At 35.6% G+C, this 18,756-nt stretch overlaps 1 protein-coding gene across 1 annotated transcript in view; it reads right to left on the reverse strand.

Moving 5' to 3' along the window:
- Positions 1-18,756, reverse strand: part of BDP1 (B double prime 1, subunit of RNA polymerase III transcription initiation factor IIIB) — an 85,245-nt gene that overhangs the window by 38,324 nt on the left and 28,165 nt on the right. Inside the window, exons 13-23 of the mRNA XM_061393324.1 lie at positions 17,977-18,136; positions 16,052-16,128; positions 15,010-15,205; positions 13,958-14,091; positions 11,089-11,312; positions 9,041-10,938; positions 8,186-8,370; positions 7,514-7,736; positions 5,721-5,899; positions 4,597-4,804; positions 1,465-1,601 (exon numbers count right to left, since the gene is read on the reverse strand). Of these exons, the coding sequence (XP_061249308.1) occupies positions 1,465-1,601; positions 4,597-4,804; positions 5,721-5,899; positions 7,514-7,736; positions 8,186-8,370; positions 9,041-10,938; positions 11,089-11,312; positions 13,958-14,091; positions 15,010-15,205; positions 16,052-16,128; positions 17,977-18,136 (3,621 nt within the window). The remainder of the gene's footprint in view (positions 1-1,464; positions 1,602-4,596; positions 4,805-5,720; positions 5,900-7,513; positions 7,737-8,185; positions 8,371-9,040; positions 10,939-11,088; positions 11,313-13,957; positions 14,092-15,009; positions 15,206-16,051; positions 16,129-17,976; positions 18,137-18,756) is intronic.

Consider the following 18,756-nt stretch of genomic DNA (forward strand, 5'->3'; position numbering starts at 1 on the left):
TTCAAGACACACATACACACACATAAAGGGAAACAAAAGAAATGACAGAAATTCATACTAAAACAGTAAGTGCTTCATGTAAGAAGTATGCCTTAATGAAAGTAGACTGTATAAAGTTAAGCTAAATCAATAGCATAACTTGTTCAAACAGATGACACCATGCCCAAATCCTACTCTTACAGCTTCACAGAGAGTGAAAAAATGATACAGCACCATCTCTTTTTCATTTCCCAAAAATCAAGTTAATTCCATATAATTAAAGCTAGAATGTTTAAATGTCAATCTGCAAGTGCTGAAGACATTCTGGAGGAAAACTAATAAATATTCACTAAAACATGACCTAGTTACAAAAATAGTGTAATAAACTAAAATTAGATGGACCATGAACCATATCTGGAAAGGGAAGATTTAAAAATTTTCCTTACACATTAAAAAAGAAGAAACTAACAAATCCTAATTTAACATCATCAGTAATAAAAGAAAGTGAAAGTGAAGTTGCTCAGTTGCGTCCAACTCTGCGACGCCATGGACTTTAGCTTGCCAGGCTCCTCTGTCCATGGGATTTTCCAGGCAAGAATACTGGAGTGGGTTGCCATTTCCTTCTCCAGGGGATCTTCCCAACCCAGGGATCGAACCCAGGTCTCCCGCACTGCAGGCAGATTCTTTACCGTCTGAGCCACCAGGGGCTCCTGTATCAATAATGAAGTAGATTGCAGTGATAAATAAAAAGACTAGTGCTAAAATATCTTCAACCATCTAGTGTTCCATTTAAAACACAACATTCTTATCATTTGGCATGGGACACAACTTCAAGGACAGCACATAGGAAGTATTTTACAGCACTTCCTATTTATGAATTTTATCAGTAGGTTGTAAATTTCTAAAGATGCAAAGAACTTAAGAACCTCTCCCATAAAAGTTTACTTTAAAAATGAGGATGATTGCCAAACTTCTCAGCTAAGTTATAAACTAAGAGAACACCAGTCACGTAATTCTTACGGTATTTGAAGAAGCAGATTTTTAAAATTTTTATTTATTTATTTTTGGCTGTGCTGGGTCTTCACTGCTGCGCACAGGCTTTCTCTAGTTGCAGTGAGCAGGGGCTACTCTCTAGTTACACTGCACAGGCTTCTCACTGCAGTGGCTTCTCTTGTTGGGGAACACGGGCTCCAGGGCATGTGGGCTTTAGAGCGCAGGCTTGGTCCTTGTGGTGCAGGCTTAGCTGCCCTGCAGCATGTGGATCCAGAACCAGGGATCGAACCTGTGTCCCTGCCTTGGCAGGAGGATTCTTAACCACTGCACCACCAGGGAAGTCCCAAGAAGCAGATTTAAAATATTCTAATTCCTTAATTATTTTTCTTTCATAAAACTTATGAAATGTGAAATTACATAAAACCAATTATACAAATATCCAACCTTTATCTTTGAAAGGTTTTACGATTTTCTAATTAAAAGCAAACTCACCTCATCTTTTCACCTAAAACATCTACCTTGTTAATATGAAGGTTTTCTAAAAGAACGTGGCTCTGGTTTTCAGACACTCTGCCTTCTGACACTTCAGAGGATACAACTTCAGTTTCGGTTGCAATTTGAGAATTCGGCTGAAATGACAAAACTATATTAGTTCTTTTGGGGGTTTTTTTTTAAGCAACAGAACATACTTCCTAAAATATTTCCATCATTAAGAAAGGTATTTAGGTTTTTAAAATGAAATCTCAAACTTGTGTATGCAATGTTCATGTTTTGCTGCCCAAAACAAAACTGCCAACTCAGAGAAATTTTCAATTATTGCAGTAATACATTCGTGTAATGCTTTAAAAACTACAATAATCAACTACTGTGACTCTCCTTCCCAAAGAGTTCAATACATTTGGTTTTAATTAGGGGAGGGAGCAAATAAGGATTACATTCACTTTATTTTAAATGTAGATTTTCCCTTAGCAGAGAAAAAAAGAACAGAAAAACAAGATCTGTTGAAATGGGGCATTAAACTGCTTAAGATTTCTTTCTAATATCAAAAGCTCCATTAATAAGAGATTGATTAAATTGTCATTCAAAATAGCAGAATGTTACCCAGCAGTTAAAAATTATTTAACTTCCTATTTCATGACATAGAAAACCACTTAGTATAACAAGCGAAAAACAGTAAGTCACAAAATAATATGTATACAATGATTTTATTATATAAATTTATGTAAGTATGCACACACACATGCATATCAAAAGGTTTTCAGTGCTTGCCTCAGAGTGGTGAGACTTTGGGGTAATTATTGTATTATTTTGTATTGATTGAACATTTTTTTTTTAAACTTTACATAACTGTATTAGTTTTGCCAAATATCAAAATGAATCCACCACAGGTATACATGTGTTCCCCATCCTGAACCCTCCTCCCTCCTCCCTCCCCATACCCTCCCTCTGGGTCGTCCCAGTGCACCAGCCCCAAGCATCCAGTATCATGCATCGAACCTGGACTGGCATCTCGTTTCATACATGATATTTTACATGTTTCAATGCCATTCTCCCAAATCTTCCCACCCTCCCCCTCTCCCACAGAGTCCATAAGACTGTTCTATACATCAGTGTCTCTTTTGCTGTCTCGTACACAGGGTTATTGTTACCATCTTTCTAAATTCCATATATATGCGTTAGTATACTGTATTGGTGTTTTTCCTTCTGGCTTACTTCACTCTGTATAATAGGCTCCAGTTTCATCCACCTCATTAGAACTGATTCAAATGTATTCTTTTTAATGGCTGAGTAATACTCCATTGTGTATATGTACCACAGCTTTCTTATCCATTCATCTGCTGATGGACATCTAGGTTGCTTCCATGTCCTGGCTATTATAAACAGTGCTGTGATGAACATTGGGGTACACGTGTCTCTTTCCCTTCTGGTTTCCTCAGTGTGTATGCCCAGCAGTGGGGTTGCTGGATCATAAGGCAGTTCTATTTCCAGTTTTTTAAGGAATCTCCACACTGTTCTCCATAGTGGCTGTACAGTTTGCATTCCCACCAACAGTGTAAGAGGGTTCCCTTTTCTCCACACCCTCTCCAGCATTTACTATTTGTAGACTTTTGGATCGCAGCCATTCTGACTGGTGTGAAATGGTACCTCATAGTGATTTTGATTTGCATTTCTCTGATAATGAGTGATGTTGAGCATCTTTTCATGTGTTTGTTAGCCATCTGTATGTCTTCTTTGGAGAAATGTCTATTTAGTTCTTTGGCCCATTTTTTGATTGGGTCGTTTATTTTTCTGGAGTTGAGCTGTAGGAGTTGCTTGTATATTTTTGAGATTAGTTGTTTGTCGGTTGCTTCATTTGCTATTATTTTCTCCCATTCTGAAGGCTGTCTTTTCACCTTGCTAATAGTTTCCTTTGATGTGCAGAAGCTTTTAAGGTTAATTAGGTCCCATTTGTTTATTTTTGCTTTTATTTCCAATATTCTGGGAGGTGGGTCATAGAGGATCCTGCTGTGATGTATGTCGGAGAGTGTTTTGCCTATGTTCTCCTCTAGGAGTTTTATAGTTTCTGGTCTTACGTTTAGATCTTTAATCCATTTTGAGTTTATTTTTGTGTATGGTGTTAGAAAGTGGTCCAGTTTCATTCTTTTACAAGTGGTTGACCAGATTTCCCAGCACCACTTGTTAAAGAGATTGTCTTTAATCCATTGTATATTCTTGCCTCCTTTGTCAAAGATAAGGTGTCCATATGTGCGTGGATTTATCTCTGGGCTTTCTATTTTATTTCATTGATCAATATTTCTGTCTTTGTGCCAGTACCATACTGTCTTGATAACTGTGTACCACAGCTTTCTTATCCATTCATCTGCTGATGGACATCTAGGTTGCTTCCATGTCCTGGCTATTATAAACAGTGCTGCGATGAACATTGGGGTACACGTGTCTCTTTCCCTTCTGGTTTCCTCAGTGTGTATGCCCAGCAGTGGGATTGCTGGATCATAAGGCAGTTCTATTTCCAGTTTTTTAAGGAATCTCCACACTGTTCTCCATAGTGGCTGTACAGTTTGCATTCCCACCAACAGTGTAAGAGGGTTCCCTTTTCTCCACACCCTCTCCAGCATTTACTATTTGTAGACTTTTGGATCGCAGCCATTCTGACTGGTGTGAAATGGTACCTCATAGTGGTTTTGATTTGCATTTCTCTGATAATGAGTGATGTTGAGCATCTTTTCATGTGTTTGTTAGCCATCTGTATGTCTTCTTTGGAGAAATGTCTATTTAGTTCTTTGGCCCATTTTTTGATTGGGTCGTTTATTTTTCTGGAGTTGAGCTGTAGGAGTTGCTTGTATATTTTTGAGATTAGTTGTTTGTCAGTTGCTTCATTTGCTATTATTTTCTCCCATTCTGAACATTTTTGTAATTAATAGGTTAGTGGGGGGGAGGGGGAATCTATTTTCATTAAAAAAAAAAAAAATCCACAATAGTAAATTTGAAACAAAAGTAAATATGGTATGTATTAATTAACTAGAGTAAACATCAGGTGCTTATATTCTAAGCCAAGTCTGAGCTACCATTTGATATTCTCATATGCATTAAAGGGCTTGATTTAATTACACAGCAATAACTCACCACAGTCAGGAATTTCTCTCCAGTTTCATCTTTTTGTAGCATCTTTTCTTCCTTAGTTGTTTCTTTGGTTTCACTAATTTCTATTACTTGTCTCTGGCCAGCCTTTCTTAAGTTTGGTCTGGGTCTCTGAAGTCGACCCCTTACTAGTGGAGCAGTTTGGATAACCCTTTCCTTTATTCCTTGTTCAAAAGTGTTTATATTATGAGTCCTAGATAAGGGGACAGGAGAAAAGAGAGAAAGCTTGATTGTAAAAAATGAAAATTACTGTAAAAATATAAAATTTGAATCTAATAAAACTATAAAAACATTTTGTACAGTAAAGGAAAATTAAATTACTTTCTGATTGTAACTCATTTTATTAAAAAAAAGTTATTTCAATTTTCAAAAGGTAGTGAGGTTACCTACAATATCCAAATTCATAGTAATAGAAAGTACGATGGTGGCTGCCAGGGACTGGAGAAAGGGGCAATGGGAAGTTCCTCTTTACTGGGTATAGAGTTTCAGTTTGGGAAGAAAATGTTCTGGAGATAAATGGTGGTGATGGTGTACTGATGATGTACTTAATGGCCCTGGACAATACACTTAAAAATGGTTAGATAGCAAATTTTATATGTATCTTTGTTGATGTTTAGTCGCCAAGTCCTGTCTCTTCCCTGACCTGATGGGCTGCAGCCCGCCAGACTCCTCTGTCCATGGCATTTTCCAGGCAAGAATACTGGAGTGGGCTGCCCATTTCCTTCTCCAGGGGATCTTCCCAACTGAGGGATCAAATCCGCATCTCCTGCATTGTTGGCAGGTGGATTCTTTACCAGAGCCACTGGTGAAGCCCATATGTACCTTACTAAAATTTTTAAAGAGGTAATCAATACATACCTTATACACACATATTTTTAAAATTCATTGCTTTGCATAAGATTCTAAGCAGCTAACAGTGAATATAAGCAGGCAAGTGTTGAAACGTGTTGAAGTAAAACTGATTTTCTATTTTAGGCAGTCTGCCACATGAATAAAAAATAAACCAACTACTCTTGATACTCACTTTTAAACTACACTAACACATCTTAAAAAAAATGAATACTTGAAATGATTCTATTTTAGATTTTTAAAATACTATCACTTTTTACCCCATAGAAACAAGTAATTCCTTTTCCTGGGCTTGTGTGGACTGAGACTCCTCTTTAGATTCACAAGAACTCAAAGGTGAAAGGTCCTTTTCGGTCTGCACACATGGTAATATCACAGTCTCCTCTGGACCGTGATCTAATTTGTCTTTTTCTCTTGATGTCATTAGAGAAGCCACATCCTAGAAGGTAGATAAAAAAAATTTCATCAAGGGTTGGTAAAAGTATAGGGAAATAAGAACTTTATAAACGATTAGAAGAATAAATTGATATAGTCTTTGCAGACAATAAGGCAGTATCAATCAATAATTTTAATTCCCAGCAATTCTACTTCTAGAAATGTATCTTATAAAAGCACTCAAATAAGGATCTAATAAATTATAACAAGGATATTTATTTATTTATTTTTTTAACAAGGATATTTATTGTAGCAATATAATGCTGCTGCTGCTGCTAGCTCCCCAAAAAAGAAAAAAAAAAAACTGGAAATAAGACAAATCAGTAGGCAACTGAATAAATAAATTATAATTTATTTACAATGTAATAATACAGTCACTTAAAAGAAGTTTAACTTGTATATACTGATCCAAAAAGATGTTCACAATATTGTACATGAAAAAAATTATAAGATGATGCTATTTTTGGAAAACAATGAAAATACCAACACATTCTATTATTTATATAAATAAGTATCTATACAGAAAAATTTAGATAGACATATTTTAAATTGCTACTTGGGATTAACTTAGGAGGAAGAGATGGAACATTATAAAGGACTAACTTTTTAGATTATTTTTTTTTATTTGAAATTTTTATAATTGGATAAAATAATCAACAAAAAGTGATTTAGAGGGTTGAGGAGGGGGCCATGCCATGTAGCTTATGGAATTTTAGTTCCCCAGAGACTGAACGTAGACCCTCAGCTGTGAGAGCACAGAATACTAACCACTGGACTGCCAGGGTATTTCCATGATTTATCTTTTTTAAATATAAGATTAGGAGGAAAAAGCACAAATATTCAAGTATAGTAAGAATTAAGTTAAGCTGTAAAAGAACTTTAATTCAAAAAAGTACTTTGTACATTTACAGCACTCAACTTATTAGTGTGAACGTTTCATTTCAAGGTTTCTGATGCTGTATCATACTTCTTGATCTCTTATAGACTACGTTAATCAAGTAAATAAAAATCATCTCCTTTAACTCATATCAAGCTTTTTAACTTTTTATTTTACTTTCACAACAGAGTGAAATAAAGATGGATTGTCATTCTCAATCTCCCTGTGAAGAAAGTGGCTGCATTATATGGCTTATGGTCACATAATGAACTTTAGGTCACATAATGTAGCTCAATAACTTGAACTACAGCTGGGGCCTCTTAAAATCCTTCCCCTGATATTTGTCCATCATCAGAGATTTGAGATTCTTACAAAAACCATGTGGAATAATGAGGTACATTAAGTTCAGCAACAATAATATCGAACACAGTAAAAATTACGTGAGAAGGACTTCCCTGGTGGTCCAGTTGTTACAAATCCACCATTCAGTGCAAGGAACTCAAGATTTGATTCCTGATCAGGGAGCAAAGACCTTGTATGCCTTGGCGCAACTAAGCCCATGCACTGTAACTAAAGAGAAGCCCACAAAAATCCCACGTGCTGCAACTAAGACCCAATGCAGTCAAACAAATACATTTTTAAAATAACATGAGAAAATATTTGCAAACTTTCACTCCAAATGTTTTACTTTAATAATTGTAATAACTAAGACAGAAAACCTCCATTTTAAATAACACTCACATGTTGAGAAGGGAAAGTACTCATTTGTTCACAGTTCTGCTGTATCACAACCGTCTCTGTTTTATCAGCTTCCGCCTCATTCCCAGGTGCATGCTTTTCTGCTTTCGTAGTCTCTCTTTTTGAAGCTGCTCTTGCTAAGTTTGGTTTAGGTCTTTTGAATCTACTTCTCACAAAAGGTGTCAGCTTAATTTCACATGGCGTCTGTTCTTGAGGAAGAGATTTGCTTTTGGAACAAGGATTATCAAGCTTTAGGATGAAATGAAGGGGCAGTAGGAGTGGAGTCTTAGGACAACCTTAAAGACTGGCAGTAAATATTTAATTCTAAGTCTTAACAGGAAAACAAATCAGACTATTTGGTAGATCCTGAAAAACATGAGTGGTACAATCCAGGAATAAGCCCAGGAATTATAGTATCTTTGCACAAAGAAAATACAGGTTTGTCACACCTGTAATGACTTAAAAGTATGTGTTGCACACAATTTTGTATGTTTGGTGATTCTCACAATCTACTGTCAAAATGACCTCAAACCTCTCCCAGTTTTCCCCCAAACCAGCTTAAAATTTTCAACACTGTGCTACAGATGGTATGTCTTAAAACCTTAGTTTAACATAATCTGCAAATTTAACTTTATATCTTTCTCTTCAAAAGCACACAGACCTATATACTTGTACCTTAAATTAATATCTGAAAACTGCTCTGGAACACTTGGAGGTCGCATCCTCTGGTCTTCTACTTTATCAAGTTCCGAAGACTGCGAAGAAATGTTCAAATGACTCAACTGATTTGACACTTCCTTTTCAGAATTTTTTTCTTCTACAGATGTATGAACCACGGACAGCACTTCCCTGCCCAAGTCCTGGAAATAAATCGGCACATATACTGGGTTGGCCAAAAAGTTCATTCAGATTTTTCTATGTGAAAAGAGCTTACGGTAAAACGGAAATCAACTTCTTGGCCATGTCATACATTTCAAACAAAAGCCTATATATTCTATTGTCTTTAAAAATACAGAAGTTTGGAGGTTTTTCATTTTTAAATAAAATTAAATTTAATTTACAAATGGTGAAACACAGAATTTAGGAAAGTCTTTCTATATATTGTACATTATGTTTTTTCCAAACTAGAAACACCATTACCTATCCAAAAAAAGTTAGAAAACTAGAAAATGTTAGAATATCTGCAACTTCAATGAACTGGAAACTTTCAATAAAAGGAACTTTTAAAAATAAAGTGAAATGAGGTGGGGCAGGAAATAAAGAGAAAAACTGATACAGGTACGGTCAAAAGAAACAATTTCACTGTATGTTCATACGAGCATTAGCACAAATTCAGTCCAATTTCCTATACTCCTTTTATCTAAGAGTAACTTTAAACTGACATTAAGAACAGTAACTTTGCCACAATTAAAAAATTTTAGTGATTTTATGTTATTGGACTTAAGGCCAATAATCCTGGAATTACTTTGATAACTTTTCTCCAAAAAAAACTATTCAAAAGATATTTTTAAAGGACAGAAAAATACATACTCTATTAGTCAGTGAAGACACAGTGCTGGAGTCATCACTACTGGTCTGCAAGGGATCTGCCTCAGCTCGACTTGAGGTCCCAGTGTCCTCTGGATCTTTTTCCCTTAGAGAAATGTCTATTTCTTCTATGTTTTCCAAATCTGCCATGCTTTTCTCGATCTCTTCTGATCTGCTTTTCGTCAAGGAAATTTCTTTTCTAGTGTCTTTCAAATCTGCCTCTATTTCCTCAACGGCAGCCACCTTTGCTGATGCTTTCCGCATCAGGAAAATGTCTCTCTGCCCAGTTTCTTCCAAATCAGTCTCTCTTTCCCCTGTGGCACTGATCCCCACTAATACCTTTTCCCTTGGGCAAGTTTCTATTCCAATTTCTTTCAAATCTATCTCCATTTCGTCACCTACAGTTTTGACCTCTGAGGCATTTTCTTGTGTAGATATTTCTCTTCTATCAGTTTCTTCTAGATCTGTCTCTACTTCCTCAGCAGCATCAGGCATCTCTGGTATCTCCTCATTTGGGGAAATTTCTCTTTCAGTTTTTTTCAAATCTGTTTCTACTTCCCCGATAGTATCAACTTCCTCTGGGGCATTTTCCTGTAGGGACATTTCTCTTCTTTCAGTTTCTTCCAAATCTGTCTTTCTTTCCTCAGTGGCATCAGTCACCACTGTTATCTCCTCCCTTGGGAAAATCTCTCTTCTGGTTTCTTTCAAATCTGTCTCCATTTCTGCAGTGACATCACTCATTTCTGGCATTTTCTCCCTGGGAGAGATGTCATTTTTTCCAGTTCCTTTCAAATCTGCCTCCATTTCTGCAGTGACAACATTCGTTTCTGGCATTTTCTCCATGGGAGAGATGTCATCTTTTCCAGTTTCTTTCAAATCTGTCTCCATTTCTGCAGCAACATCAATCATTTCTGGTATTTTCTCCCTGGGAGAGATGTCATTTTTTCCAGTTACTTTCAAATCTGTCTCCATTTCTGCAGTGACATCACTCATTTCTAGCATCTTCTCCCTGGGAGAGATGTCATTTTTTCCATTTTCTTTCAAATCTGTCTCCATTTCCACACTGACAACATTTGTTTCTGGTATTTTCTCCCTGGGAGAGTTGTCATTTTTTCCAGTTTCCTTCAAGTCTGTCTCCATTTCCGCAGTGATATCAATCATTTCTGGTATTTTCTCACTGGAAGAGATGTCATTTTTTTCTGTTTCTTTCATATCTGTCCACATTTCCTCAGTGACATCACTCATTTCTGGCATTTTCTCCCTGGGAGAAATGTCATTTTTTCCAGTTTCTTTCGAATCTGTCTGTATTTCCACAGAGACATCAATCATTTCTGGTATTTTCTCCCTGGGAGAAATGTCATTTTTCCCGGTTTCTTTCAAATCTGTGCCCATTTCTGCAGTGACATTAATCATGTCTGGTACTGTCTCCCTGGGAGAGATGTCATTTTTTCTGGCTTCTTTCAAATCTGTCTCCCTTTCTGCAATGACATCACTCGTTTCTGGCATTTTCTCCCTGGGAGAGATGTCATTTTTTCTGGTTTCTTTCAAATCTGTCTCCATTTCTGCAATGACATCACTTGTTTCTGGCATTTTCTCCCTGGGAGAGATGTCATTTTTCCCGGTTTCTTTCAAATCTGTCTCCATTTCTGCAATGATATCACTCATTTCTGACACTTTCTCCCTGGGAGAGATGTCATTTTTTTCAGTTTCTTTCAAATCTGTCTCCATTTCTGCAGTTACATCACTCATTTCTGGCATTTTCTCCCTGAGACAGATGTCGTTTTTTCCAGTTTCTTTCAAATCTGTTTCCATTTCTGCAATGACATCAATCATTTCTGGTATCTTCTCCATGGGAGAGATGTCATTTTTTTCAGTTTCTTTCAAATCAGTCTTCATTTCCACAGTGACATCACTTATTTCTGGCATTTTTTCCCTGGGAGAGATGTCATTTTCTTCAGTTTCTTTCAAATCAGTCTCCATTTCCACAGTGACATCACTCGTTTCTGGCATTATATCCCTGGAAGAGATGTCTTTTCTTCCAATTTCCTCAGTAGTATTAGTCTCCACAGGTTCCTTCTCCCTTAGTGAGGTTTCCAGTGTTGCAGTTTCTCTCAAAGCTGCTGTCATCGCCTCAGAGGCAATTACCTCCTTTGGTACCTCTTCCTTTGAGGAAATTCCTCTTCTTCCAGTTCTCCTTCCTATATTTGGCTTTGGTTTCTGAAATCGAGTCTTTGGAATTCGAACATCTTTATTTGCTCTATTATCCTCCTGAATACTAAAAAAAAAAGAAAGAAAGAAAACACACACACAATCAAATTTTAAACCTGTCAATTGAAGATGTGATCATTAAGAAATAACTACTGAAAAATCAGGAACTCTCAAATTAACAAAAAAAATTAATGGAGCACCAGGACTCTTTGGGCCAAATTTAAAAATTAAAGGAGAGAAAAAAAATTCCATCCTTGGAAATTACAGTAAATTTTAAAAATAATTAAATCTATCAATAAGGTCAATGAGTGAAAGTGTGTTAGTCACTCAGTCGTGTACAACTCTTTGCAACCCCATGGACTACAGCCCGCCAGACTCCTCTGTCCATGGAATTCTCCAGACAAGAAGACTGGAGTGGGCAGCCATTCCCTTTTCCAGGGGATCTTTCTGACCAAGGGATTGAACCCAGGGGCTTCGCAGGTGGATTCTTTACTGTCTGAGTCACCACAGCAGCCCTAGGTCAATTAGAATAATAGCAAATTGGGCCTGAATAGTCTCTCGCTAATTGTCATCCACATCAGTGTTGGCAAATACCTACTGAGAAAGACTCTTCCATTCTCAACTTGGAGTTAAATCAATTTGTATCTGCTATTTCTACCTTTTCACCCTTACTATCCTTTATCCAGACACATGCCTGGATAAGAGTTAAAGAACTCATTTATATGGCCAGATTAACCAAGATCTCAAGTAGTTGGATGGAGGTATAATTTGAATAAGATACAGTCTTATGACTAAAAACTAAGTATACCCCTCCTCACTTTTTAAAAACAATTCAATTTGAGATTTCCTATACAGTCATTTCTCTAAAAGCTTGTGATTTCATAATATAAACTGGGAATGAAACAAAAGAGAAAATAAACAACATCGTGCAGTCTGCTGAATGCTATCACTATCTACTCCAAGTACCTTATTTTCCAAAAAAGCAGCAGCACACTGCTGTGCACTTTATCATCATACTGGTGGTAAAGCCAATAAAAATATACAACTGAATGAAAAACCACCTAGTGACTGGTTAATATTTTGATCTCCTAGGCCTTTTCTGGTGTAGGTATTTCTCTTCTTTCAGTCTCTTCTAAATCTACTTCCTCAGTGGCATCAATAAACTCCAGTATCTTCTCCCTTGGGGAAATCTCTCTTCCAGTTTCAAATCTGTCTCCACTTCACCTACATTTTTGCCCTTTCCTGGGGCATTTGCCTGTAGGGATATTCCTCTTTTTTTCAGTCCCTAGATTTTTTTCAACAGTGTCAGGCTGTAATTCATATTTGTATCAGAGATATGTAATAATGCAATTGTACAGCCTTCCCAGGTGGCTCAGTGGTAAAGAATCCGCCTGCCAGTGCAGGAGACGCAGATTCAATTCCTGGGTGAGGAAGATCCCCGGAGAAGAAAATGGCAACCCACTCCAGTATTTTTGCCTGGGAAATCACATGGACAGAGAAGCCTGGTGGGCTACAGTCCATGGAGTAGCAGAGTCAGGCACAACTTAGCAACTAAACAGCAGCAGCAATGCAGTTGTATGTATAAGGTTCTACCCGGGATTTCTACGGCAAAGCAGAGAAATAGGTTGGGGGCATAGGGAGAGGATACAGAGAGGGAAGTTAAGAAGCAAAGGAAGAGAGAAAGAAGAGAGGAATAAAGGAATTTTTTTGTCTTCTAACAGAGACCTTTTGAGTAGTTCAGGAAACTTAGTTTTCACTGATAGGTTATTGCTACTGCTGCTACTGCTAAGTCGCTTCAGGTCGTGTCTGACTCTGTGCGACCCCATAGACAGCAGCCCACCAGGCTGCCCCGTCCCTGGGATTCTCCAGGCAAGAACACTTGCCATTTCCTTCTCCAATGCATGAAAGTGAAAGTGAAAGTGAAGTCGCTCAGCCATGTCTGACTCTTATCGATCCCATGGACTGCAGCCCACCTGGCTCCTCCATCCATGGGATTTTCCAGGCAAGAGTACTGGAGTGGGGTGCCATTGCCTTCTCCGACTCATAGGTTAGGTAGTATTTAAATGGGTTCATATAGCTTTAAAGTATACAATAGGCCAGACTGTGAATGCAAAGATTGGTAAAATATGAATAACTGCTGAAACTCGATAGTAGGTACACAGGAATCTGTTATTCTGTTCTCACTACTTTTGTGCACTGAATATTCCCAAAAGGAAAAAAAATGTTAAAGCTAACTAATAGCTCTGTCGATCTAGTTTGGTATCCTCCAAAGGGGAAATAACAAATACAGAGAACTCTGGCTGTAAAAAGGTATCAATTTATATATATAAGTATTATATACGATCTACATATGTGTGATCAATCTAAGCCTAAAGAAACAAATACTAAAGTAAGTAGGATTTTCACATTTGGATATAGACATATAGTTTAATATGCTTGCCAAGTGATATTAGTAACTATGCATGTTATTAATAACTCAAGGTCTAATTTCTGATGGGTAAAATTCATCAAAATACCAGTAAGTGAGAAATCAACATGAAGGCAGTGAGATAAACTGCCTTGAAAGGTGAATGTATGTTTGCAAATAACTATGTAACTTGATAAACAGATAACAAATCAATCTGATTTGCTATTGTTTTTAAAAAATGTTTGATGATTTCTAAAACTTTACATATAATTAAAATATTATACCATCAATAAGATGATGCTTACCTCAGACATTCATTAACAGCCTTAGGGTCATCTGACTGCACATTTTGAAAGGAATTGTCTTTTTTTTCAGATAGTGATGCAATGTCTTCACACTCAAAATTTTCACATGACTGATCTTCTAGCTGTTCAGGAGTCTTAATAAAACAAACACATTTTTTTAAAAGTTTTAGGTCTTAGAATGAAACACCCATTTATAAAAGATTTCATTCATTATGTACAATTTGAGTACAAGGAAAATGGTAAACATTTCAAAACTGTAAAATGATATTCAAGGGGCACTTTTCTTTTGGGGCTGGGCTGTACAGCTAGTAGATCTTACCCAGGCCCCCAGCAGCAGAAGCACAGAATCCTAACCACTGGATCACCAGGGAATTTCCTAAGAGGCACTTTTTAATGTTTTTTCTTAAGATATAGAAAATTTCATAAGCCACACCTTTTATCTCATCTCAAAGCCCTTATTCTTTCCTTCCCAGTCAGAAAGCAAGTAATCTGTTAAAATTATTCCTTGGGTTCTGTCTTTCTAAATCTTTTGGATTATTAAAATCACATTATAGACCTTGGGAATTACTACAAAAGAAATTCCAATCTCAAACCATACCAATTTTTACTCTTATCACAAAGACCAGTTATTATATAAATATCTAAAGTTTATAATGTTTGTTGAAGGAATATTATAGTAGGGAGCTTTTAACATTCTATTTGTTTAAATCAGTGTTAAAATTCAGACACCTACCTATATTTTCGAAAGAGAAGTATAATCCTGTAATTCCCTTCAAAAGGGAAGTGTAATCATACCTGCTGAGTGATGGGGGAAGAAGGCAAGTCCAAACATGCATAAGGTAAAAGCAGATGATTCATTATATAAATGCTTAAAATCCACAGAGCTGAGAGCTAAGTGACTTCACAATTAGCAAAGCTTCTGGCTATGACATACAGGCATTAAATTTAAAGAACAGTGTAGATAATTGTATAATATTGATGTTTTAAAACGGGAGATGAAAGGAGGCTTATGTTTTGTTTAACAAAACACTGGAGGGCATCAGAATACTTACATCTCTGTTGATACAGGATTCGTTTTCATTCTTTTCTATACTGGCACCAGGTGTTTCCTGTGATGTAACAGTTTCTTTTCTTTCAGCAGCTTTACCTACATTTGGTTTTGGCCTTTGTAATAAGCCCCGCATTAGTCGTGCAGGTCTGAAAGCCTTTGGTTGATCATCTTCCTGCACACAAGTTTTTTCACTCAAACTAGAGTAATTACAAAGGAATAAAATCAGTGGTTATTCTGAAGTCACATAATTACTCATATATCACAGAGAGACTTATTTTAAACCATTTGGAAATACAAAATAAGTCACAAGTGTCAAGAACACCTGCAAAGATACACATACCTCTTAATACCTTAACTCTCTAGAACAGACACAGTCCTAGAAGCATGACTATAAAAAAACATTTTTAAATCAAATTTTCACCACAAAATTGGAAAAAATCTATACCCGACAAATATGGAATATTATTACCCACTCAGGATAGCACTGTGTAACATACATCTTCAGGGCACTAGACACAGATTATGGCATAAATATACAGTCCTGAATCCACTGGTTCAGGTTTATATTGGACCAAGACCTATTATAATTCTCACTCTGTGTTAAATATTCTGTTGTTTTTTTCTTTTTGGTCACACCGAGCAGCCATGTAGGATCTCAGATCCCCAACCAGGGATTGAATGTGTGACCTGCAGGGGAAGCACAGAGCCTGAACCACTGGACTACCAGGGAATTCCCCTAAATATGCCCTTTTGAAACCCCTTGCTATAAATAAAATTACCCATCATCAAACATCTTAACCATTAATGTATCTAACAAAATTTGGTTAACTAGTGGACCCACACCATAATTTATTTAAGTGTATTTATTATGCTTGTAATACCAAGCATAAATAACATTATTAAATGTTTCAACAATCCATATAATTAAAAATGGACTTAATTACACTAGCTGAAAATAAAATTCAGACATTAGCAAGTAGAAAACAATCCATTACAATCATTCCTAAGAGTTACTATTTTTATTCTAGTTCCTAAATACTTACTTAGATACAGTCTCAGGTTCCGGGTTCCCTTTCTCTGTATTCTCCATTCCAGAAATACAATCCTTTTCCATGGGATTCTACAAATTTAAGTTTTTATATTTAATCTACTTAACATAAAAACTTTATAATAAATAAATAAGTGGAAATAATAAAATTTATCTTTTTTGTACTTAACTAATTATTAGAAAAGAGTTGTTAAAATCATAAACACGGATGAGAACATTTTAAACATATAATCTCATACATTACTAATAGAAGCACAAATTGATATATCCTTACCAATATCTATCAAGAGCTTTAATAATGTTCATATTCTTTGACCCAGTAATATCATTTCTTAGATGCTACTCTAAGAAAATATTTAGACAAAGACTTAAGTACAAGGATGGTCACTGAAACACTATGCAAAACAGCAAATACTATAAACTGACAAATATCCAACAATGAATAAACGGTTAAATAAATTTAGTTACACTCACTGATAGAATATTATGAAATTATGAAGTCACTAAAAATCATGTTTTCAAAAGACATTTAATGATGTGAAAAAAAATTTATGAAACGTGAAAATACCAAAGTATACAAAACTGAATTAACAATACTACTCAACTTTGTAAAAAAAAAAGTTGGAAGTATATATCCTAAAACAGTTGGTTGCATGTGGATTAAACAATTAATTTCTATTTTAATTTTTACATAAGTCTGTATTTTCCCAATTTTCTAGAATTTAAAAATATCTTCGAGAATATAATAACTACATTACAAAAAGTATGGAAAGATTTCACATAAGAGGAAAAAAGTAGACTAAAATTCAAAGAATTATTTTAGCAAAAATAAAACATTTTTAATAATATAATACTGGCAAAGATATAATGAAGCAAACATTCATAATGCTTACAGAAATTTAAATAGATTTTTTGGGGGGCTGGGGGGGGTGCTGCATGGCTTGTGGGTTCTTAATCCCCTGACCTGGGATTGAATCCAGAGCCAGGCAGTGAAAGCACTGAGTTCTAACCACTGGACTGCCAGCGAGTTCCTAAGATTCATTTTTTTTTTGACTGTCAGTTTGATAATACATAACAAGAGCCAAAAATACATTTTAAATACTATGGCCCAGTAATCCCTACCACCTCTAGAAATGTATTCTTTGCTATTTACAAAACTGCTTTTACTTAATAGAGTTAAAAAAAAAAAATGGAAACAACCTAAACATCAGAGAAATGGCAGGTAAAGTAATAATAATGTTCATCTGAAGCAGCTATTAAAAAGATCAACTAACCCCCAAGAGAGTATAAATTAATAGTTTCAGAGAAAAAAGTTTTAAATGTAATATATGTAATAACTAAAAAATACAGAAATGTTTCTTTTCATAAAAAGAGAAAATCTATAAAGGAAAGACAGAGGAATAGATCTGTGTTTAGAAAAGAGAGTTGTGGGTATAATTTCACTATAGCTGGTTTAAAAAATACTTTTAATAAAATCTTATATAAGTAAACAGAAGATAGCTTTATCACGACTAAGGATGTTCAAAATATATCAGATATTCTAAAGAAAATGGAAAATCCCATGGATGGAGGAGCCTGGTGGGCTGCAGTCCATGGGGTTGCTGAGAGTCGGGCACGACTTCACTTTCACTTTCATACATTGGAGAAGGAAATGGCAACCCACTCCAGTATTCTTGCCTGGAGAATCCCAGGGACAGGGGAGCCTGGTGGGCTGCCGTCTATGGGGTCGCACAGAGTCGGATACAACTGAAGCGACTTAGCAGCAGTAGCAAGCAGTAAGACAATTTATTAATGTGTGAATTTCTTATATCTTGGCTTTTTATCATTTACTTTACAATTACAAGTTAAACATTTTTATTCCCAACTACTTAGGAAAAAAGTTTTATAATTTTAATTTCCATTATGCCTCTTACTCCATACCTTTTCAATCGGAGTTTCTTTATGCAAACTCTTGTTCTCTGCATCTGTTTTACCTCGTGAAAGAACTGATTTCTTCCCAACTGCCCTTGATAAATTGGGTTTAGGTCTCTGGAGTCGTCCTCTTGTCATTGGTTTAACAGTTTCTGTTTGATCAGTTTCCCTAGAAAATTAACATCCTTCAAATTTTACCAACATGCAGACATATTCAAAAGAAATTCTGGAAAATTCTTTAAAAATTCATTTAGAGCTAGAAAAGAATTCTTTTAAGCTTACTTACAATAAAAGTAGCAAAGAAAACTGAACAAGAAGAGCAATGAATGATTATTAATTTGTTTTATCAGATATTTACAATACTCAGCATCGATAATTAAAATACTGTGGTACTAATACATGAATAACAGATAACTGAAACCAAAAAAAACTGAGATAACTTGAAAATACATATGATTTTAGTATACAATAAAGTTAGCAATTCAAAATAGAATGAAATGAACACAGAAGTAATATATCTTTTTAATAAATATTCAATTAAATGGTGACGGGAAAACTAGTAATACTGGGAATAAAATAAAATAAGTTTCATCCCTTGCATTGTACTTGCAATATATTCCAAATGAATCAAAGATTTAAGTGAAACCACAGAGAAAACATGAATCAATTATTTTATAAATTTGAAATAGGATAAGCCTTTCTAAAACTTGATTAAAAAATCAGGAGCCATAAAAGGAAAAAAAAAGAAAAGAAGGAGAGAGAAATCTGACCATATAAAAATAAAAAGCT

Source organism: Bos javanicus, chromosome 20, assembly GCF_032452875.1.
Source record: "Bos javanicus breed banteng chromosome 20, ARS-OSU_banteng_1.0, whole genome shotgun sequence".
Taxonomy (NCBI): domain Eukaryota; kingdom Metazoa; phylum Chordata; class Mammalia; order Artiodactyla; family Bovidae; genus Bos; species Bos javanicus.